Below are 24527 nucleotides of genomic sequence, written 5' to 3'. Positions count from 1 at the left end.
TGCGATTCCGCAAACTAGGTCAAAATTATGAAAACGTGTGGGACCGGCTCGTTGCAAGCCTTAGGGCCGCCCTTGATCGGTCAAGGGAGTCTGCCCGTGTCACCATAATGTCCGTATCTCAGTCCTGAGAGTTTCGATATTTTCTGGTGTGCGTTTGAGAAATATGTTGAATTTTCAGAAGAGTTTGATCTTTGACTGAAATTCTTGATTTTGCTCTACTTTGCTCCTTTCATCAATTTTTGAGAATATTAAAATAGCGATATTTTAATATTTTTCGTGAATAGCCTGGTCGGTCATGTGACTATTTGACTTTTTAGCTTTTTCATGGTTTGAGAAATATTTGAGAAAATATGAAGAAACCCTGATTTTTGTTGAAACGGAGGAGTTTCATGAGATGAGAGAAATAATTTAAAAAGCGGGGGTCTAACAACACCACCCAATAATTCGATTAGCAATATGTATGGACTAACTCCGAAATATTTTGCTAGAGAATCAACTAGACAGTCACACTCAATCTAGATGAAAGTATCTCAAGGAGTTAATATCTCTCACTTGTTTTGATTTACTCAAGCTAAAACAATAGCGAGTCTTTAATCAAACACAAGGAATAACTTGGATGGTACCAAAGACCAATGTCCAAGGATCAATCAATACCAATCAACAACCAAAGGTTGGATTTCCAATTTATGATCTTAACGCACAACCTGTATTATTTTAATTATATAAAATATCATACGGAAAAGAAATAACACAAACACCAGAAGTTTTGTTAACGAGGAAACCGCAAATGCAGAAAAACCCCGGGACCTAGTCCAGATTGAATACACACTGTATTAAGCCGCTACAGACACTAGCCTACTACAAACTAAATTCGGACTGGACTATAGTTGAACCCCAATCAGTCTCCCACCGATCCAAGGTAAAGTTGCACTCCTAGGCTTCTGATCCCAGCAGGATACTGCTAACTTGATTCCCTTAGCTGACCTCACCCACAACTAAGAGTTGCTACGACCCAAAATTGCAGGCTTTGATAATAAACAAATCTGTCTTACACAGAAAAGTCTATCAAAGGATAAATCTGTCTCCCACAGATAAACCCTAAAAGTTTTATTCAGTCTTTTGATAATAATCAAGTTGAACAGGAACCAATTGATAATCCGGTCTTATATTTCCGAAGAACAACCTAGATTAATCAATCACCTCACAACAAACTTAATCGACTAGCGAAAGAAGATGTTGCGGAATCACAAACGATGAGACGAAGGCATTTGTGATTACTTTTATATCTTTCCTATCGGAGAACTCTCACTATCTCAAGCCAATCAATATGATTGTATTCGGACGATAGAAGATGCAAGATCAAATCACACAACTACGATAAAAGTAGTATCGGTCTGGCTTCACAATCCCAATGAAGTCTTTAAGTCGTTAACCTGGTTTTAGAAGAACAAAACCAAAGGTTAAAGGAGAATCGACTCTAGCGAGTATACTAGTATCACACAGACGTGTGGGGATTAGTTTTTCCCAATGCTAGATGTCTCCTTTATATAGTCTTCAAATCAGGGTTTTGCCTTAGTTACAAAGCAATCCATATTCACCTTTAGATAAAAACCTGATTTAGATTCAAGCTAATATTTCTTAACCGTTAGATCGAAAACTTAGCTTGTCACACACACTTGAGGTATACGTTTACTGGGTTCGTGAAAACCATTCCCAAACGTGTATGTTGGTTCAACATAGTAACCCAAAAAGGTTAACCATATGAGCTTTTCATATTAACCTTGTTCTTCTTCACCATAACTAGTTCAATTGACTTCAAATGAACTAGTTAGAGAGTTGTTCAATTTCTATGAGATCTTATGTAACCACACAAGACACAATTGAAACAAAGATGATTCGATTCGATTGAATCGGCTCATGAACTTTAGCCACGGTTTGCATAAAGCATTCCTTAGTAATTTAAGTTTCATGTTCAGAGCATATCTTTTGATCATAACCACTTAAGTTCCCAAACAAGTTTGCGGACTTAAGATAACTGGCAGAGTTTTCTAAACTCAGCAGAAATTCTCGGGTCGAGAACTTCCACCAGTTCACGGACTTAACACACAAACGAGTTTTTTGGAAATCCCAGCAGAAATTATCGGTACAAGAACTTCCATCGGTTCGCGGACTGAGTTCGCAAACTGAGTTCGCGGACTTGGCAAAGTCAATTCCTCCGGTTTCTCTCAATCAACAAAGTTAGAAAACTCCGGATTAAGGAATAGGACTTATGCACATATGTGTTACCACACAATGCTTATATCCATCATTGGTTATATAGACCTAAATTCTCATTCCAACCATTGAAACATTCTTAGAGGACGTTATATAGTTGTTACACTATTTCTCGTCAAAGCGACTTTCAAAATGATTGAAACATTATGACTTTCCTCACTAGGTGAGGATAAACCCTATCAAAGCGAAATGCTTTACCAACACACGATTTCGAGAAAAAGATAAGTAGAGTATACTCAGCTCGAAATGTCAAATGTTTATGATCCAGTCTATATTGCATACGACTTTTGTCTCATAAGAAGTAGGAGATAGAATAGATAGACTTTTGAGTGATAGATAAGTTCAAGTCTCCACATACCTTTTTGTTGATGAAGTTCCACGGTTCCTTGAGTATATCTTCGTCGTTGTATGATGAATCTCCATGAAAATCCTTGAGCTCAACTACACTTTTTTATCCTAGTCCGAGACTTAGCTATAATAGACTAGAAATCAAGACTCATAGTTTTGATCACTAACATTGAAAAACTTGCTTGATATAGAAACGCATACGAGGTCGACCGAGCTATGCTCTAACAATCTCCCCCTTTGTCAATTTTAGTGAAAAAACTATTAATACATATGGAATACAAAAAAGATAAACTTTAGTGGCTCCTATTCCATAGTATAATCTTCAATGTTCCTTGAAATCTTCGTCCTTCCAAGTACTCCAATGATCCCAAAGGTTGTAAGTTTAGTACCACCGTCGTTGAAGATCCGTAGCTATAACAATGAGAGAAATCGAGATTCTCGATCATTATTATACAGTGACATAGTATTATTATGTAACATCAAAGTCCAATTGCATCACGACTCTAACAACAATACTATGGTGATATGTATCGCTCCCCCTTAGTGAATACTCCATCTCGATTATGGAAACCACTCCCCATTACACAATGATCCGAAAACCATATGTATTTGTAGTGTGAACTACATTATTTCTCCCCCTTTTTGTCAATAAAATTGGCAAAGGTAAAAGAAAGAGATCATAATGAAATTTCCACAAGAGACATTTCATAGACTAAAAGAAAAAAATACATACCAACTTAATTTAGATGCAATCATAAAGCCGAAGCTAAATGCATTCATCAAGGAGTTCTAAGATACAAGATAACCCCTATAAAATTCCACAGCCACACACTCCGCAAGATATTACACTTAAGCACAAGTTCAAAAGAACTCTCCCCCATTTGATGTCATTCCCGAAAGAACAACAAGAGCGACCTTAATTTCGAAAGAAAAAAAAGATTTTGACACACTAAAGAGACACTTAAAAGACAAAAAATAATAACCCTACAAAACTACTCGAGTTTTAGACTCGATTTCCCAAAAGATAAGAATAAGCATAGGGGCAAGAGTCATCGAAAACCTTTTAATGAACCAAAACAATGCCAATAGATTTCCCCAAGTGTTGAAAAGTTGCAGTGTCTAATCCTTTGGTGAGAATATCAGCCAATTGTTGTTCGGAAGGCACAAACTCCATACTAATGATACCATTTTCGTAAAGATCACGAATAAAATGGTACCTTATATCAATGTGCTTTGTTCTTGAGTGCTTAACAGCATTCTCAGTGATGCGAATTGCACTGGAGTTATCACAAAAAATCTTCATTATTCCAGTATCAACTCCGTAATCAGCAAGCATTTGTTTCATCCATAGGAGTTGAGTACAACATGACCCGGCAGCAATATATTCTTCTTCGCATGTAGACAGGGATTGAGAGATTTGCTTCTTGCTATGCCAAGATACAAGATTGAGACCTACATAGTAGAAGCCCCATGATGTACTTTTTCTGTCTTTTACACAACCTGCCCAATCAGCGCCAGAATAAGCAGAAAGGTCAGTATTAGTATCAAAGTGTAAGACAGACCATACCCAACAGTATGATTTATATATCTTATGATCCTTTTTGCACCTGCAAGATGAGATTCTTTTGGATCCGCCTGAAACCTAGCATAACAGCCAACACTGAAAGAAATATCAGGTCTAGTGGATGTAAGATACAAAAGGCTACCTATAATGGATCGATACAGTTTTTGATCCACTTTTACTCCTTTCTCATCCCTGTGCAGTTTACCAGTAGTTGGCATGTGAGTCAGCTTTGGAGACGATTTATCCAGACCGAATCTTGACACAAGATTACGAGCATACTTCTCTTGAGATAAGTAAATTCCCTCCTTATGTTATTGGATCTGTAGTCCTAAGAAGTATTTTAATTCACCAACATTGCTCATTTCAAATTCTTTAGCAAGAGAGACTTGAAAGTCTTTTGCGAATTTTTCAGAAGTTGATCCGTAGATAATATCATCTACATAAATTTGAGCAATGACAACATCTTTCCCACTCCATTTGGTAAACAATGTTTTATCAGCTCCGCCTCTTGAAAATCCTTTTCTGATAAGAGAGGTAGTAAGTTTCTCAAACCAGGCTCTTGGTGCTTGCTTCAATCCGTATAACGCCTTTTTGAGCTTTAACACATGATCTGGGAAATCATGGTTTTCGAATCACTTAGGTTGTGTGACACAGACTTCCTCTTTTAAAATACCGTTCAGGAAAGCTGATTTTATGTCCATCTGAAACAACTTCACCCTGAGAAAACAAGATGAGCCAATAATAGTCGAATGGACTCAAGACGTGCCACAAGAGCAAAGGTTTCGTCAAAATCGATTTCTTCAATCTGTGAATATCCTTGAGCGACAAGTCTAGCTTTTTTTCTGATAATTGTGCCAAATTCATCAGCCTTGTTCTTGAATATTCATTTGGTGCTGACAATATTGACATTTGGAGGACAAGGTACACGTTCCCAGACATCTTATCTTTCAAATTGATTTAAATCTTCATGCATTTCATTTACCCAGAAGGGATCTCTCAGAGCTTCATCAATATTTCTTGGTTCAACCTGTGAAAGATAACAACCAAAGTTGCATATATTTTGAAGCTGTCCCCTGGTTTTGGCCGTGGAATCCCTTCCCCCGATGATACTGTTGGGGTCATGATTCCTTTGAACCCAGAGATGTCGTGGAGGGACATGTTCTTGTTCATCAGGAATGGCTTGATCAGTGCTTTTCTCTTCGTCACTAGAAATATCAGGATCAGCAACAGTTGTGATAACTTCAACTGATTCTGTAATTTCTTTTACTTTCTCAATTGTCTCCGTTGGAGGCAACTCAGTAGGAGAACTATCTTGACGAAAATTACTAATGTCGTCAATGATAACATTAGCAGATTCCATCATGACTTGTGTTCTGAGATTAAAAACTCGAAAACCACGACTATCAGAAGCATAGCCAAGAAAGCTACCTTCGTCACTTTTGGTGTCGAATTTTCCTTTCTGTTCTCGATCTTTCAGAATATAACACTTACTTCCAAACACCTTGAGATAGTGTAGGTTGGGTTTTCTTCCATACCACAACTCATAAGGAGTGTTAAGGGTCTTAGACCGTAAATACACATAGTTGATCAGGTAACATGCTGTAAAGACAACTTCTCCCCAAAACCTTAAAGGTAAGTTTTTGTTATGGAGCATTACCCTGGCCATTTCTTGAATTTTCCTATTCTTTCTTTCAGCAACTCCATTAGCTTGAGGAGTAATTGGTGGTGAATATTGTTGAATGATTCCCAGTTCGTCACAGAATTCAAATACTTTGGTGTCTTTGAATTCAGTACCACGATCACTTCTAATTTTCTTTAGTTTGCGACCTTGTTCGTTCTGGATACGTTTAACATTAATCTTAAATTCACCAAGGGTTTCATTCTTATGGGACAGAAATGCAACCCAAGTGAATCTGGTATAATCATCTACCATAACTAAAACATATTTCTTACCAGCAACAGTGGGTTGTTTAATTGGTACGAAGAGATCCATATGAATTAAATCAAGAGGTGCTTTAGTGAGAATATCTCGAGATGATTTGTGGTAAACTTTCGTTTGCTTACCCTTTTGACAGGCACCACATACACCTTCAATCTTTGCATTAATCTTGGGAATGCCTCTAACAAGTTCCTTGTTAATGATCTTAGTTAGAAGGTGATAATTGATGTGACCAAAACGCTCATGCCAAAGATGTGTAGATTCCACCTTAGTCAAATTGCAACGGTTGCTAAACTGAGTATCAAGAAGATAACAGTTGTTTTTACCACGAGTTCCTTGGAAAATTACTTTCCCAGATTTATCAACAATTGCACATCCATTCGCATTGAAGATAACTCGATGGACCTTGTCGCAGATTTGACTAATAGAAAGAAGATTAGCAGTCATACATTTTACGTATACTACATCATGGATTTCTGTAACACCGGGTAGCTTGATCATTCCCATCTCCAAACGTTATAGGACCTCCTTCGTAGTCAATAGACGAAACAAACCATGTGAGATCTCCTGTCATAAATCGACTACATCCACTATCAAGAAACCATTGAAAAGGAGATGTAGATCTTAAAGCAAAGGCACCCATACTACTAGTACTTCTCGATTTAGAGTTTCCTGGTAGTGTTGTATGAATTTGAGAGAATCATACAATTGTTTAACATTCTTACAAAGATTGCTTGCAACATTAAGACTCTTTTGAAACACATACAAACTTGTTGTATATGATCGGACAGATTATAACATGAGCCTATGCTTTGAAGATTGTCTGACTGGTTCCTGGTCATCTCAGTTTTCTCAACATCATGTCGTTGATTATCACCTGATTTATTACTTTTCTTGAAAGAGGAACAACCGGAATTTTTTAGATTCTCAAAGGGAGTATTTCCAGATATCAAATCCTTAAGAACTGCGATTTCTGCAACAAGACCATAGTTGATCCGGATTTGTTCATCCAACTCTTTTTTGAAGAGATACCAGTTTGTCAGTTTCTTGCGATTGTTTTTCAAACCTGGTGAAGCGTCAATTGAGACTTTATGGTCCATATAGTCAGATCGCTACAAACACAGACAGGTTCGGTCTCTAAACGTGTTTTCCTGCTCTGATACTAATTGAAAAAACGGTGGTCTAACAACACCACCCAATAATTCCATTATCAATCTGTATGGACTAACTCGAAATACTTTGCTAGAGAATCAACTAGACAGTCAGAATCAATCTAGATTAAAGTATCTCAAGGAGTTAATATCTCTCACTTGTTTTGATTTACTCAAGCTGAAACAATAGCGAGTCTTTAATCAAACACAAGGAATAACTTGGATGGTACCAAATACCAATGTCCAGGGATCAATCAATATCAATCAACAAACAAAGGTTGGATTTCCAATTGATGATCTTAACGCACAACATGTATTATTTCAATTATATAAAATATAATGCGGAAAAGAAATAACACAGACACCAGAAGTTTTGTTAACGAGGAAACTGGAAATGCAGAAAAACCCTGGGACCTAGTCCAGATTCAATACACACTGTATTAAGCCGCTACAGACAATAGCCTACTACAAACTAACTTCAGACTGGACTATAGTTGAACCCCAATCAGTCTCCCACCGATCCAAGGTACAGTTGTACTCCTACGCCTCTGATCCCAGCAAGATACTGCGCACTTGATTCCCTTAGCTGATCTCACCCACAACTAAGAGTTTCTACGACCCAAAATCGCAGGCTTTGATAATAAACAAATCTGTCTCACACAGAAAAGTCTATCAAAGGATAAACATGTCTCCCACAGATAAACCCTAAAAATTTTATTCCGTCTTCTGATAATAATCAATGTGAATAGGAACCAATTGATAATCCGGTCTTATATTCCCGAAGAACAACCTAGATTAATCAATCACCTCACAACAAACTTAATAGACTAGCGAAAGAAGATGCTGCGGAATCACAAACGATGAGACGGTGGCATTTGTGATTACTTTTATATATGGCCTATCGGAGAACTCTCACGATCTCAATCCAATCAATATAATGGTACTCGTACGATAGAAGATGCAAGATCAGATCACACACAACTACGATAAAAGTAGTATCGGTCTGGCTTCACAATCCAAATGAAGTCTTTAAGTCGTTAACCTGGTTTTAGAAGAACAAAACCAAAGGTTAAAGGAGAATCGACTCTAGCGAGCGCACTAGTATCACACAGACGTGTGGGGATTAGTTTTGCCCAATGCTATATGTCTCCTTTATATAGTCTTCAAATCAGGGGTTTGCCTTAGTTACAAAGCAATCCATATTCACCGTTAGATGAAAACCTGATTTAGATTCAAGCTAATATTTCTCAACTGTTAGATCGAAAACTTAGCTTGTCACACACGCTTGAGGTATACGTTTACTGGGTTCGTGAAAACCATGCCCAAACGTGTACGTGTATGTTGGTTCAACATAGTAACCCAAAAAGGTTAACCATATGAGATTTTCATATTAACCTTGTTCTTCTTCACCATAACTAGTTCAATTAATTTCAAATGAACTAGTTAGAGAGTTGTTCAATTGATATGAGATCTTATGTAACTACACAAGACACAATTGAAAAAAAAGATGATTCGATTGAATCGGCTCATGAACTTTAGCCACGGTTTGCATAAAGCATTCCTTAGTAATTTAAGTTTCATGTTCAGAGCACATCTTTAGATCATAACCACTTAAGTTCACAAACAAGTTCGCGGACTTAACATAACCGGCAGAGTTTTCCAAACTCAGCAGAAATTCTCGGGTCGAGAACTTCCGCCAGTTCACGGATTAGGTTCGCGGACTTAACACACAAACGAGTTTTTTGGAAATCCCAACAGAAATTCTCGGTACAAGAACTTCCTTCAGTTCGCGGACTTGGCAAAGCCAATTCCTCCGGTTTCTCTCAATCAACAAAGTTCGAAAAATCTGATTAAGGAATAAGACTTATGCACATATGTGTTACCACACAATGCTTATATCCATCATTGGTTATATCGACCCAAACTCTCATTCCAACCATTGAAACATTCTTAGAGGACGTTAAATAGTTGTTACATTATTTCTCGTCAAAGCGATTTTCAAAGTGATTGAAACATTATGACTTTCGTCACCAGGTGAGGATAAACCCGATCAAAGCGAAATGCTTTACCAACACACGATTTCGAGAAAAAGATAAGTAGGGTATACTCAGCTCGAAATGTCAAATGTGTATGATCCAGTCTATATAGCATACGACTTTTGTCTCATAAGAAGTAGGAGATAGAATAGATAGATTTTTGAGTGATAGATAAGTTCAAGTCTCCACATACCTTTTTGTTGATGAAGTTCCACGGTTCCTTGAGTAGATCTTCGTCGTTGTATGATGAATCTCCATGAAGTCCTTGAGCTCAACTACACTTTTCTATCCTAGTCCAAGACTTAGCTATAATAGATTAGAAATCAAGATTCATAGTTTTGATCACTAACATTGACAAACATGCTTGATGTAGCAACGCATGCGAGGTCGACCGAGCTATGCTCTAACAATAATAATTATGAAAGATTAGGGATTGGAAGGCGTGGGACCGGCCACGGCTAGGGCATGGCCGGCCGGCCAGGTAGCCCGGTCCCGCAACACCTTTCCTTATTTTATGTTATTATTTCTCATAAAACCGTGAAATTATGGAGAAACCATGAGTATTGTTGAAACGGAGGAGTTTCATGAGATTAGGGAAATAATAATTATGGAGAGACAAGGGATTGTAAGGTGTGGGACTGGCCAGGGCATGGCCGGCCGGCTAGGTTGCCCAGTCCCGCGACACCTTTCCTTATTTTATATTATTATTTCTTGTGAAATCGTGAAAATATAGAGAAACCGTGAGTTTTGCTCAAACAAGGAAAGTTGCCAGAATGAAGGAGTTTTCATGAGTTCATGAAAATAACAAAATAAGGAAGAAAAATTAAATAATGGAAGAGGCATGGGACCGACCACGACTAGGGCACGGCCGGCCAGCCGGGGGGGGCGGCCTATGAGCGCCTCTTTATTATTTTCTCTCTCCTATTTTGTGTAGGATTCCTTGTTTGTCCATATTTTCGAATGCTCGTTTGTGCATTTGGGTGCTCGGTCGTGCATCATTTTCGAGTACACTTGCACCATTTTCTTGGGGATTACTCAGTGATGGTCCAGATGCCCAGATGTTGAGTATTTATTACTAATTTATGAAATTCAGTGGAGAATGATTCATGAAACCGAGTAATAAAGGTGAGTAGTTATTTATTATCAATTCATAGGATAGTCGTGGATTCGACCATGAATTAGGCATAATAAAATGAGCATTACCATTCTGTAGGATCGTGGATTCGACCATAGAATCCGAGTAATAATATTATCTATTACCATTCCATGAGATCATCATGGATTCGACCATGGAATCGGAGTAATGAGATAAAATAGATCATCTTCTAGGAATTCAGTGGTGAATGTCACGATAGAATTAATCTATTGCAGAAGGAATATTAGCTAGTTAAAGCGTCATACCCGTTATGAAAGGTACATAGTCAGGGAATAGTGAGTGTCACCGACGTCCTGAAGGCGTTTTGCCCTCTCAACAATTATGTATGGAGGACCGCCTGAATCTATACACATTCTCTCTACATAGTCAGGGAAAAGTGAGTGTCACCGACGTCCTGAAGGCGTTTTTCCCTCTCAACAATTATGTATGGAGGACCGCCGATCATTCTTCTATGTAAAGAGGTCATGATGAAATGCACAACATCGAACGCTCAGTTAGCGGAGGCTTTTCGAGAATCATATTCATCATGTCTATGAGAGGAACTCGATCAGAGATCGTGAAACGGTTCACGGATTGTAAAATATGAATCGTCACATGCGTTCCTGAAGCCGGGTCAGAAGCATGCAGTATCATTATTTTACGATTTTGACCTTTGTTGAGAATCCACCATCAACAACCTGTTTTTGGTCCTGGGTTGTGCTTGGATTATGGTTTTTCCTTGCTACAATTTGTATATGAATGGATAAAAAAAGACGTAAACACCGAAATTACGTTGTTGAGTCATCAATACCTGTATGTATATCCATTGTTAGATGTACTCCTTTGTATGGGTCTTTTTTTATGGTTGATGTGAATGTTGCTGCTGCCAGTGTAATCCTCAGTTACACATGACATATGCATGTGTAACTCCCAGTTACAGTAGAAGGATGCATGTGTAACTCTGAATTGCACATGGATTTTGTACGTGTATCAGCTGATTACGGATGCTTGTTTAGGGGTGTTTCGACTATGGTATTTCAATGTTTCTATGGAAGTAATTTCTGAATAATTGTAACCTTTTAGTATATCAATCGATGTCTATGCAGAACTTGATGTGGTTCGCGCGCACTGATAAGATACTAGCTTACCAAGAGAACCAAGAACATTTATCAAAGTTTTGGAATATCTTGCAGTTTATGGCTGAATAGATAAGGATGTTGGCTAATGTCCAGGTGAGAAGTGATGATTCTTAGCTCTTTTATAGTTGAAAATGTGTGCTTTATATGGATGTGTAATTCTTAGTTACACAAGTCAGGTGTATCTGTAACTCTCAGTTACACATGATATATGCATGTGTAACTCCTAGTTACACATGCTAAAATGAAAAAAACTTGCAACCAAAACATTCCACATGCTAGGTATCCAAGTCATATGCATGTGTAACTGTCAATTACGCATGACGGATGCATGTGTAACTCCCAGTTACACATGCTAAGATAGGTTATCATGTGTTGTTCTATAATTTTTCCTTACAATTGTTCTATAATATTTTTTCTTTTTTCTTTTTGTTCATCCAACCTAATCCACGGATGTTTATTTCGTTGCAGATATGCAAGCATTTTGGAGTGAAGAAGACAAGAAGGAAAGGCAAAGATTTAAACTTCATAAAAGCTAATTGCTTAAATGTGGTAATGGTCTCGCTGGAATTGGAGTTGACGCTGAATACACAAATCAGATGCACGTGTGACTCTCAATTACACTAGATAGATGCATATGTAACTCTCAATTACACAAGACAGATGCGTGTGCAACTTCTAGTTACACATGTTAAGAAATTATTGTAAATGAATATTGAAGTAATACATGTATTTTTAATAATTTTGGGCTTAGTTTTCAATTTTATTTAATGAGGGGATTAATTTAAAATTTTATTTAATTAGGGGATTGACAATATATGTAAGGGTATGAATGTTTTTTAATAATTCGGGACCTAGATATAAACTTCTTTTAATTAAGGGCCTCATATTATGGGTTATCCATAGGTTGGGCCTTAGCCTAATTTTTCCTAATAAATAATGTGTGGTCTTTATTAAGAGAAACCTATTTTAAATATGTAGATGACACATCCAGCCAAGTTGCAGTAGACCAAAGAAAAAGAATCCTATTATTGGGGCTTAGAAAGTTTTGGTATTTTAACCATTTTGGGGGCTTAAATGCTTTGGGGAAGTAAAAAATGGATAGGGGACTCAAGATATAACAAAAAGTCAAAAACACCCTTATCTAAATTTCACTATTCATTAAAAAAAATAAAAATCCTAAATCTATAATCTTCTTCTTCTCCTTCTCCTCTCATTTACAAATCATGATGATCATGATTTCATCATGATGAAGACCATTAAAAACAAACTAAATCTATTATCTTCTCCCCATCCTTCTCTTCTCATTCATAAATTATGATAAAGATGATGATCATAGTTTCATCACGATGAGAGCGATGATCATAAAGAAAACCCAAAACTATTATCATAAATTCATAGATATAAAGATGGTGATCATCATGGAAAGAAAAAACTAAGAAAACCCACAATTTATTTATGCTTTTAAATGGTTAAAAAATATGATTCCCTGAATTTCGGGTAAAAAAAAAAGTTTCTGAAGATATTTACGGCTAGGAGTTCTTAGATTCCCAGCCGAAAGTACATGTTTCGGCTTGGTTATCCCAACTGAAATAAGTTTTATGATTTTTTGGGGTTTCCAGAATCAGTTACGGGTAGGAAAACCTAGCCGAAACTGCAGTTACGACTGGGAAAACCCAGCCTTAACTGGTTCCAAAAACAAAAAAAATCAGAAAAATGATTTCGGTTAGGAATTCTTTATTTCCCTGCCGTAAATAAAAAATACGACTTGGAACACCATCATTTCCCAACCGTTTTTCCTTTATACGGTTGGGTCGACAAATTATCCTAGCCGTAACTGCATTTTCGACTAGGTTATGAAAACGAAAAAAAAAATCGAAAAAGCTTTCGGTTCGAAAAACCAAGCCGAAATATGGACTTTCGGTTAGGTCGACAAACTATCCCAACCGTAATCTTGATTCACGGTTGGGAATCTAAGAACTCCCAGCCGTAAACATCTTCAGAAGCTATTTTCTTTTTACCCAAAATTCATCGAATTAGATTATTTTAACCATTTAAAACAAAAATAAATGGTGGGTTTTCTTAGTTTTTTCTTTTTATGATGATCATAATTTTTTATCATGATACTTGAATGAGAAAGAGTACGAGAAGAAGATAGTTTTGGGTTTTCTTTATGATCATCATCCTCATCATGATGAAATTATGCTCACCATCTTCATCAAAAGTCTTGCTTAAATCACTCATTTCCGAAAAACTTCCCCAATATTTTTTTTCCTCTTCTTCTTTTCCCTCTTATTTTTTTTGTTTTGATTTCATCTAACTTAAAGAAATGAATTAGTCTTAATTGATTTGTTAATCATGATTAATAATGTTAATCAAGTTTATTATCTAAAATCATATGGGATCATATTAGTCTTTATATAAATATATGATGAGGGGTGTCCCAATTAGTATTTGGTGACCCTAGAAAGCCCCTAAAAGACCAAGACTTTCTAAGCCCCAATAATAGAATTAAAAAAGAAAAGGCTATTTAACCTCTCGAGTAATATAAATTTCATGGGTCTCTTGGTTGCAACTAAAGGTCCCAAACGTAAGTTTTGTTCTTTCATTGTTGTGTTAACACACAGACTGGGTCTGAATAAGCTTGTCAGCTTTAAACCTAGCAAAAAAAACTCAATGGAATTAGGTTCAAAATGTCCTTTATGTTTTTTTTTTCTTTTTTGATGGGAATGTCCTTTATGTTCTCATTTTCTTTTGTAGGACCATAAATAAACATTAGTACCAACTTACAGCTAACAAACACGTCCAAGAGTTGTATAGTATTGTAACCTAAATTAATGCGGCTGACTGAACCTGAATGATGTCTAATGCAAAAAGTTACAAAACGGATAACTGTGTGCAGTTATGCTCGCACCCACAAGGTCTAGATTTTCATGTGGAAAAATGTCCGAGACTCAAGAGTATGTATGTCATCATTTGAGGATTCTAGACTTGCAAGTTCAGATTATATACCAATATGTCTAGATCAGTTATACAAAATAAATAATCTGACATCTGATGCAGAAGGTAATGGTCCGACCGAAAAGGGCACCCCTTAAAACTGGTTGACTTCCAATGAACAATACTAGCGTTTATTCAATAATTATTTTATTTCTTTATATATTATATATATATATATTCTTTTATGGTCATTTAGTGGTCTTATATTCTTTCTCTGTTCTCTTTTTCCTCTCTCTGTCCCTCTTCTTCTCTTCTTCCATGGCTTCTCAAGTCATCAGAAACGCTTTTCGAAGGCAACAGATCTCCAAATCATTCGTGAAAAACCCTAATGTAACTAGGATTCTGACATCTCCTTTCACAACATCATCCGATTCTTCTTCTTCATCAGACGATTCTTCTCCTCCAAGTTTTCCGATTACAGCTACTTTATTCCCTGGTGATGGAATCGGACCTGAAATTGCGGAGTCTGTAAAGAAGGTTTGGTTCTGATCTTACCCTATTATATGTATTTCAGAATTATGCATCAGTTTTTTCATCTAAACTATGGCAATATTGAATTAGTCAATTGTAGGGTTTGTTTATTTATATCTTTAAAAAAATCAAAATTCTGTAAAATCTTTATGATTGATTAGGAATTTCGATTAGGTTTAGCCGTTTAGGTCTCTGGTTTAAGTAGCTTTAATGAGACGATACAATATTTAGATTGAAAAGATTGTTAGATTAATTCAAAGCATTTTGTTAATATAAATACGTTGTTTGGTCGAGAGCTCAAAATTGGTGCAGGAATTCTTTACTGGGTAAGGAATTGGTTTTTGGTTCATAGCCCAAGAAAAGTGACCATTGTAAGCATTTGCTTGTTCAGTGTATTATGGATGGATCATCTTGATGGTGCCGCTGGAGATTTATAGATTGTCTAGTAGGGGCTACACTCTTAGAAGTTTGGTAGATTCTCACTATTTTAGAAGTGAACGATGGCCTTTGTTTGAGCTTAGTATACATTTTTATGGTTTTCAGTACCTTCTTTTTTATGAAAGATATCTTACGTTTGATAAGCATTATTGGTGGTTCAAAATCTAGTAATAGAGTTATATTGATCGATGCTGTAGCTTCTTTGAACAGTCAAGAATATTTTATTTTGGTCTAACTGATGTCGTTTCGTTGGTGCAGGTGCTTACTACAGCTGATGTACCTATAGAATGGGAGGAACATTTTGTAGGGCACACAGTAGACCCAAGGACTCAGAGTTTTCTCACGTGGGAAAGTTTGGAATCAGTACGTAGAAATAAAGTGGGTCTGAAAGGTCCAATGGCTACCCCAATTGGGAAAGGTCACAGGTCTTTGAACCTTACACTGAGGAAAGAACTTGGTCTTTATGCTAATGTTAGACCTTGTTACAGTCTACCTGGATATAAAACCCGTTATGATGACGTCAATCTTGTCACTATTCGGGAAAACACAGAAGGTGAATACTCCGGCTTGGAGCATCAAGTAAGTTTTTCACAACCATATTTCCGCAATGCCTTTCTTTTTCTCCCTTTTGTGTGTTTTGGGATCTTTCAACCCAAACCATCTCAATGCTGGAATTTCATTTTCTAGGTCGTGAGAGGTGTAGTTGAAAGTCTTAAGATTATTACTCGACAAGCAAGTCTTAGGGTGGCAGAATATGCCTTCCTATATGCGAAGACGCACGGACGCAAAAGGGTCTCGGCAATTCATAAAGCCAACATTATGAGGAAGACCGATGGTCTTTTCCTTGAGGTATCTTAATATAGATCAAACTCCATCTTCCAAACTGTCTTAATGTTTCTTTACATATCTGTGTAATGAGTTTTGACTTTTACCTGCAGTGTTGTCGTGAGGTTGCAAAGAAGTATACTGAGATAGTTTACGAGGAAGTCATCATTGACAATTGCTGTATGATGGTATATTAACATCTGCTAATCTCCTGACTCTTTAGTTGTTTAAGGTGGTTAGATATCAGACCTGCGAGCTTTGTGACACAGGATACTGTTTTAACTTTTATGTTGAATATAAATAATGAAAGAAAATCTTCTTAAAACATTGAATGCTCCCAAGGTTGAGAATACTAATTCCACATCAGTGTCTCATTCAGCGTGATATTATCTCTTAAATTTAGCTATAATGTAGTTGTAGTCTGATTTGTTATTGATCCAGCACACTGATGTTTGCATCTTAACAGCTTGTTAAAAATCCTGCACTCTTTGATGTACTTGTAATGCCTAATCTCTACGGAGATATCATCAGTGATCTTTGTGCCGGTTTGGTTGGTGGCTTAGGGTTAACTCCTAGGTATTTTAATCTTCTTGGTGCTTCATTTAATATATTTGCTGACCATTGGTACCATTTTAAATATCTTATCTCTGTTCGCCCTTTATCTAGCTGTAACATTGGTGAGCACGGCATAGCCCTTGCTGAGGCAGTGCATGGTTCAGCCCCTGATATTGCTGGAATGGTAAGCAACAATTCAAAGTTATCTCTTGTAATACCACATACTTTCATCATGCATATAACGAACTTGCGAAACATCTAGGTTCCGTACTTTCTGTTCTTCAGCAAACTGAAGCATTCATTTCTAGCAAGATTTTGAACCTTGTATAGAATCATTAGCCAGAGCAAGAAAGTCCGCTTCACTGGTAGTGTAGAATCATTAGAAACCATTTTCTCTTACAATATTTTGTCAAGACTTCCTCTTTTTCACGTTCAAGCTTTACAAAAAGCATTGTGTTCACCTACTTCCCACTTGCTGAAATAGGAAAACTGAGCGTTTACCTGTGCATTGCATGTTGGTGCTTGGTCAAAGTACATTTGCTTCTTCTGTGAGCTATCATTTTATTCCTCTTCCTTTTCTTAATATTATTTATTCATTTATTTCAGAATATGGCAAACCCAACAGCTCTTTTACTGAGTGCGGTTATGATGCTAAAGCATTTGAAACTTACGGACAAAGCTGATATGATTCATGCTGCCATCATCAAGACCATAGCAGATGGGAAGTACCGAACAGCTGATCTTGGTGGCTCTTCATCAACGACAGATTTTACGAAAGCCATTTGTGGCAACTTGAATTTCTAATCTTAAAAAGTTGAGATTAGTATGCAGATTATACGAGTAACATTGTAGATCACCTCCAAATAAATTGGCCTCCACCCACTACCACAATACATTTTCTTTTCTTCTTTTCACTTTTAAAGTTAATAGAGGGTCAGGTGGGATTTGAACCTGCGACCAAATGTTGGTTCCGGCATGTGCAGTCCTACAAAAGAAGATGCAGCTCAATCTTTGACACAAGGGTTGCACCTGTAACCTCGTATTTCTTTCTCACCTCAGTGTTTTGCCGCTGCTTTGAGTAATTTTCTACTTAACATTGTTTTTTCTATTGAAACTTAAAGCTGAATGAGAATTTTTAATTAAGATTTTGGTTCGAGTGATATACTTGACAAATTGCTGCCTCGAAAGATTTTCTACTATTATTTATATTTATTTTCTGATCGATTTACTTTGAGACAGATGAGAAGCGAATACTTTTCAGGAAAGGGATCACTATGTAGAGCTTCCAGGTTCATACCAGACGTGGTAGTTGCAACTGAGAATCTTCGGTATTTATTTTGCTTGTAATAAGAATTTTTTTTGGCACGTATAAACCTAACCGATGACAAGGCAGGGCGTTCTCATGCCCCCACAGGAAGGGTACAATTTTCTGAAATAACTTTTCTTATAATGAATATCACAGAGTGTTCGAACTACAGTATGACCTAAATCCTGCATATGATGAGGTAACCAGCATCCTCAGTAAAGTTCACCATTTCTGTTTCGGGGTTCAAAGGTCTATCCATCAATTGGCGACCACATTTTCTAGCTATGCACAAGTTCTGCATCACTCAATCAAGTTCTGGCAATGGCACTTTCCAAAAGTTCCACGAGTTGTAATCTTCCTGTAATAATAAGACATTAGGAGTAGCTTTCAACCATGGTAAAACTGGCACGCCAGTCTACTCTCAAAATGATATTTTGAGTTCATTTGTATGGAGCTAACAAACAAAGAAACTATGAGTGCATTACCTGCTCCACAAGTGAAGTAGGTGGGAACATGTCATCAACCAGTGTGTGCAGGGAGGTATATGATTTAACATTTATGCGATGACTAATGGCCACCTCACCCTGCCAATTTACAGAAGAAACAATGATCTAAATGGATTTTTATTTATATTAGTGGACAACAACAGGAACCACAGATGAGAAGTACCTTAGGATTGATGATAAATATTTTGCCTTCCGGAATTCCGATATTCATATAACTGACCTTGTCAGTGTCTCTATTCCCAAAACCAGCATAGAATGGATTGTAACCTTTAGGGAAGAGGGCCTTAATATCCTGTTGACATAAAGCATAGAATGACAGACGCTAAGAGATGCCAAGAGGGATATATCAACGACCATTAAGAGCAACTAGAGTAGCACAATTTCATTAGAATGCAGAGTTCAATTAACTCAAAAAACTTACATTCAGACAGGCAATTTTGAATTCGTGAGGTGCCCTTCTAATGACTGCCATTAAACAACAAAATTGTTTTTAATCAGAAGCGAAAAGCACAAATTTATTTCATATATAACAACACCGTGAGGTATTTTTATGATATGAACTTGATGCCAAAGACACCAACAACCCTACAGAAATGTTCCAGAACTGAGCAGTTTCCAACACAAACCTACATCATGCTCCCCGTGACACATATTTGATTTATTCCAGCGTAAAATGTTACTTTTAACTAGACCTCACCTTCTCTGAACAACGAAGGGAACAGTCCGTCGGGTGAAATGACAACAGGCCCACTAGGTAAAGCTTTTCCATCCTGAGATCAAGAAAGTAGTTATGAACGCTTCAAAACAGACTCTTTTGAAGCATAAATATAATTAAGAAACTTAATATGCGCGATGAAATGAGAAAAACAAGAAAGGATCACATCACGATACCTGTTTAAGATTTAGGAGGAAACTCCTGGTCAGATATGCCTGAACAATTGCACGTGCACTCAAGAAAAGTAGCTGATAACCATTTTCCTGCAGTTACCACCATACAAATAGTAATGTGCATTGCCCAGAAGAGAAACAAAACAAAATCACAAAGTGCACTTGTTCTTAATGAATTATGTCTTATGCATATGCTTACTGTCAAAAGAATTACACTCATCCACTTTAGAATAGACTATTGGAAAGGGTTCTCCATGACAAAGGTAATGACGAAAAATATACATGACAAAATATGGGTTGACGAGTAATGACGAAAATATCCATGACAAGGTTTAAAGCAGGGTTCTCCATGCATCATCACAAACAAGATAGTAAAAGACGTTCACTGGAAACTGGGAACCTGATATGGAGATCTTCATGGCTAAGACTGAACCAAATAAATGATTCTATTATGGGACCAACTGAACGATTCTACTACTGAGTCAGCTCAACATATCATTAGACAAGCACAACTTTTGTCCTAACAGACCTCCTTTGTTGGGCTAATGGATGATGGGTCCAACTTCTTGTGGATATGCGTCATACATATTTACAATCATTAAACAGATGAATACCTTAATTGCCGAGAAAAGGTGTGCCACCCCAGATTGTGTCCAATCTTTCCCGACTAAGGGCATGAACTGCCCTAGCACATCAGACCTGAAATACATAATGTATGCACCAGTCATATTCCATCTAAGGAAAAGCAAAGATTTTTCACCTATATGCATGATTGACTACTAAGAATTTTGAGAATGTCTGTATGTCGCATTCCCAGTAGCTTATGCTGCATTGTAACATGACATACATAGCCTTGCCAGGCACATCAAAGGTCATGCACATATACACAAAACTGTCCTAGAACAAGGGAGCTAAAGAATCTTACTTAGTGATTGTCCCATCAACATCAGATATAACTATCCGTGCATTCCACTTCCACAAGTATATATGAGCATCAACCTGTAGAGGAATTATTTATTTATTTTGGAGAAGTCAGCAAGACATAATCCTAACAGAACTCTATCATATCAGCATACAGCTCTAAAATTTGAGTTTATGATCGACCTGCTGCGTCCCGAGAACCCTGGTCGAGAAACTGAAGGTTATCATATTTTGTCCATCTTTAAGATTCAACAATGCAATCTGCTCTGTGGTGGGAACGTTTGTCCTTACGAGTTGCTTGCGAGGAGACTCGGTACCACGACTAGGTGTTGGAGTTGTTTCTACTTGTGGGTTTAGTAAGCCAGATTCAGAATCAACAAACACCTCATCGCTTGATGCATTACTGCTAGTATGCTGAAGAGTTTTAACCCTTCTAAACGGAATTGGCCAGAGCCTCCACCTGCGACCAGATGGAGATGAGGTGAGCCCTGGAGAATCCTCCCCGGGCTTCAGTGTCTCATCTTGTTCTACAGGAATTGCATCGTTATGATCAACAGGTAAATCTAAACCAAATGACACCTTTCCAAGTACTACCGGTGCAGCTTTCTCCCACAGCAAGTACCTACCTTTAAATCTAACCACGAGATTTTCATTCTTCGTAATTGATAAAGCAGAAGTTTTGAATTCCTCCTCAGATACACGATGTGCATCGAACACTTCACTAGCAGGACCCAACCCCAAACCAGCATGAAGCAAATTCCGGCATAGTGAAATCTCAAATCCTGGAAGCAACAAAGATAAATAAGAAGACATATTTAATAAGGAAATACGAAACAGCTATCCAGTATATTAGCACTTTAACCATTTCGGATCTTACCCATTCCTTCACTGGCCTTGGTCCCACCACCAGAACTCGTTGTCTCCAGTTCATTTGTAACACAATCTACTGGCTCAAGTGGAGGTGTCTGGGGATTACTTGGTTTATCAGAAGTTTGTTGTGCCAATTCAAACTGTTCCTCTTTCAAATTCAGATCATTACTTTGTGGATATTCAGAGCTCCTATTTGGGACCATGCTTTCTGGATTACCTATGGTTAAGATACTGTTCTCCGGGGTCATATCCTCTGTGCTTAAAGACAAGTCATTCTTGCATGGCAGGCTGTTTTCATAAGCAAGACCATTCTGAGATTCGTGTTCCTCCATTGGCGGGACGCTAGTAGGAGACTTTTCCATTGAATCATCAAAACTATTTCTCAACACCAACTCCATGCGTGGCGAACCCATATCTTTTAACTCTTCATCTGGAGCATGCTCACTCAATTCTGGAAATTCCAGGCAACTTTTAAAAATCTCTCTTCTCCTCATAAATCCAACAGCATCCCCTGAATCATTACATTTGGCAGAATCAATTTTTATGCTTTGAGCCTTATAAGTCTCTTGAGTTTGAATAGCAATTTCACCCTCAACTTGACGAACTTCCACCAAACGTCCAGAACCACTTGTATCACCATCGCCAGTGATGACATCTTTTGAAGTCCTATTAGGCGTAGAGGCATCAATTTCGCTTAAGTAGTCAGAAGCCCATGTATCTTGACTGTTGCTGAACTCCTCATTGTTTCTAAACTCAGCTCCCTCACCAGGACCTAGATGAAATTGTGGGGTACTTAATTGTACATTATCCATGTTCTCTTCTGTGGAACTGATAGGCGCCGTTAGTACATGACCATCCACACTAATCAAGACCACTTCTGAATCAGAACCTTGAGGTTCCATTGCATCTTCTAGCTGATCTAAGCTCTCATAATGATAACCTTCATAATCTGGTGATCCAACAGAATCCACATTTAGCGATTGCTTGTCTTGGAATTCATATAACTTTGTATCATTAGCATTATCAGTTTCACAATTCTCAATTTTAGGTGAACCTAATGAACCACATTCCTCTGACAACTGAGCTTCCTCGGTACGTAAGATATCAATGCTATCATTACTGCTGCTACTGTTAGCCTGCGGTGTATCTTCCAATTTTTCGCAGTTTTCAACAACTTTGTCTTTCTCAGTCTCTTTAGATGGTACAATCTCTCTTACAAAATAAGCTTCTCCCGAATTATCAAGGTACATATGAAAATTGGCTTCAACACCATTTACAGATATCTTAACCATCTTTTCAGCCCCTTTAAGAACACCCTGAAATTTACCAAATCGAACATACCAAGGCGTACTTCGGTATGTCCCATCTTGCTGTTCAACAGCAATGACATCGACAGCCCCACCAAAGGGATGAAAAGGTGTAGCAACAGAGTACACACCCTGAGAAATTAAACTCCCTACTTTACCAACCACATTCATCTTGCCTTCTTGCAGCTCCAAAAACCCAATTCAAATATATTAAGAAGCCCCACATAAAACCCAATTCAAAATCTTGATCTTTCGCCTTTGATTGATATAATAAGATAAATAAACAACCTATAATAACAACAAATTTATCACACAGCTAACACGCTTTTTCGGTTACCCCTTGACCAATGTTCCAGAAATGAATATAAAACAAATAAAAACATTGTCTATTCTTCCAGGTTAATTACCCGTGACATTTACAAGATATGTAAAATCACAGAAATATTAAAAAAATTGTAAGCAAATTGCATTGCAAAATTAAAGAAAATTCATACCAAATATACAAAAACAAGAAAAGAGAATTCAAAATCTTGAATTTGTTGATCAAATTGGATATTATAAACCCTAAATGTTATGAATTGAATGATAAAATAATGTGTACAAGAATCAATTGAATTCTGAATTCTGGTTTTAATCACGAAATTTGGTTTATAATGATATAGAAACTTACCAAAGGAAAAGACGGGTGGAATTTGTGATCGATGAGAAATAGAGAAGAGAGAAACTCTGGCTAGCCTGACAAAGCTGTGATGACTACTGAGAAATGAGTTCTGTTCTGAGTTCTCCTTCTCTGTTTCTTTTCTCTCTCTATCTTTCTTTTTAGTTTTCTTTCTGATTTTTAAGGTGTTTTGGTTTGGGGAGTTGGGATTAGATAACGTTAGAGAGCGAGACAGTATCAAATATACACACATGCGCATAAATGACTCGTGAATCTCCTTCTTTCCAAGATTGCTAACAAGGGGTGCCGAATTATTTCGGAGTGTACCAAAATACATATAGGACAAAATAGTCATTGCCTTTGGGTTGGTACACCCTCAAAAAAATTGGCACCCCATTAGCAGCCTTGCTTCTTTCGGTTTCTCTTGCTGCACTTTTGCTTTTGTGTTGTTTCTATGGATCAGGCACCTGTAGTTGGGAAATCAATATTAATTTGATTTCACCTGGACTACATATATACATTTTTCCTTTTTGATTAAGAATCCTATTTTTGGGGTTTTAAAAGTAGGGGAATTTGGGGGTTTATGAGGTCATGAAATAACAATGCGTAGAGCCCCTTATCCTGGTATTTTATGTAATACATATTTTACCCATAATATGATTAGTACTAATTATACTGATTAAGCTAACTAATCAGTATTAGTGCATGGATTAGACTAATCAAATAATTAATCTTTTGGAAATCAAAACTTGATTTCCCTTGATTTTGAAGACGGAAAAATGGTGATTTTGGTGAAATTTTTTTGAAAAAAGTTTGAAGAAAAATGATGCAACTCTTCGTCACAAAACTCGGGATAATCTTATAATCAACTCCCAACATTAATTTTATTGATTCAAATCCATTAAAAATCAGGGAAAAAACTGATAATTTTACTTGGTACGGATGGGAAATTGTGGAGACCCAGCCGTAAATAAGAGATTACGGCTGGGATATGATGAAAATTGGTAATACTTTCATTGATTAGACCACAACAAAACTAATTACATACTTAATAGATCCCCATTACAAAGTTGGTTTTAATAACATCGCTTTCGATGTATCAAGAAGTCTTTGATGATGGCGAATTGAGCTTCCAAGTTGAAATTATAACCTTTCCATTTTCTCTGTTGCTTCTTAGCTTGAGCTACGACTTCTCCATC

General features: G+C 37.1%; 2 protein-coding genes across 3 annotated transcripts; one reads left to right on the top strand and one right to left on the bottom strand.

Moving 5' to 3' along the window:
• Positions 1–14774: 14774 nt before the first annotated feature.
• On the top strand, positions 14775–18036 carry LOC113321846 (isocitrate dehydrogenase [NAD] catalytic subunit 5, mitochondrial-like). The gene is made up of 7 exons (XM_026569775.1): positions 14775–15060; positions 15751–16071; positions 16180–16341; positions 16431–16505; positions 16784–16893; positions 16984–17056; positions 17479–18036. Exons 1-7 carry the CDS (start codon positions 14842–14844, stop codon positions 17674–17676), a joined length of 1158 nt encoding a protein of 385 aa, XP_026425560.1. The 5' UTR covers positions 14775–14841; the 3' UTR covers positions 17677–18036.
• A 142-nt stretch (positions 18037–18178) lies between these two features.
• Positions 18179–23545, bottom strand: LOC113321845 (phosphatidate phosphatase PAH1-like). Of its 2 annotated transcripts, XM_026569774.1 has the most exons (11): positions 23341–23545; positions 21371–22958; positions 20677–21275; positions 20498–20571; positions 20187–20271; positions 19576–19662; positions 19382–19454; positions 19106–19149; positions 18848–18976; positions 18664–18762; positions 18179–18536 (listed from the first exon to the last, which is right to left on the bottom strand). In XM_026569774.1, the coding sequence occupies exons 2-11, from the start codon at positions 22839–22841 to the stop codon at positions 18483–18485; spliced, it is 2715 nt and encodes a 904-aa protein (XP_026425559.1). In that variant the 5' UTR covers positions 22842–22958; positions 23341–23545; the 3' UTR covers positions 18179–18482. The 2 variants fall into 2 exon arrangements, with proteins under 2 accessions (XP_026425559.1, XP_026425558.1); XM_026569773.1 differs by having other exon boundaries at positions 21371–23545.
• Positions 23546–24527: the final 982 nt, after the last annotated feature.

This window comes from Papaver somniferum, chromosome 11 (assembly GCF_003573695.1).
Source record: "Papaver somniferum cultivar HN1 chromosome 11, ASM357369v1, whole genome shotgun sequence".
NCBI classification, from domain to species: domain Eukaryota; kingdom Viridiplantae; phylum Streptophyta; class Magnoliopsida; order Ranunculales; family Papaveraceae; genus Papaver; species Papaver somniferum.
The sequence above is the reverse complement of the archived record's forward strand: the minus strand, read 5'-3'. Positions and strand labels throughout refer to the sequence as shown.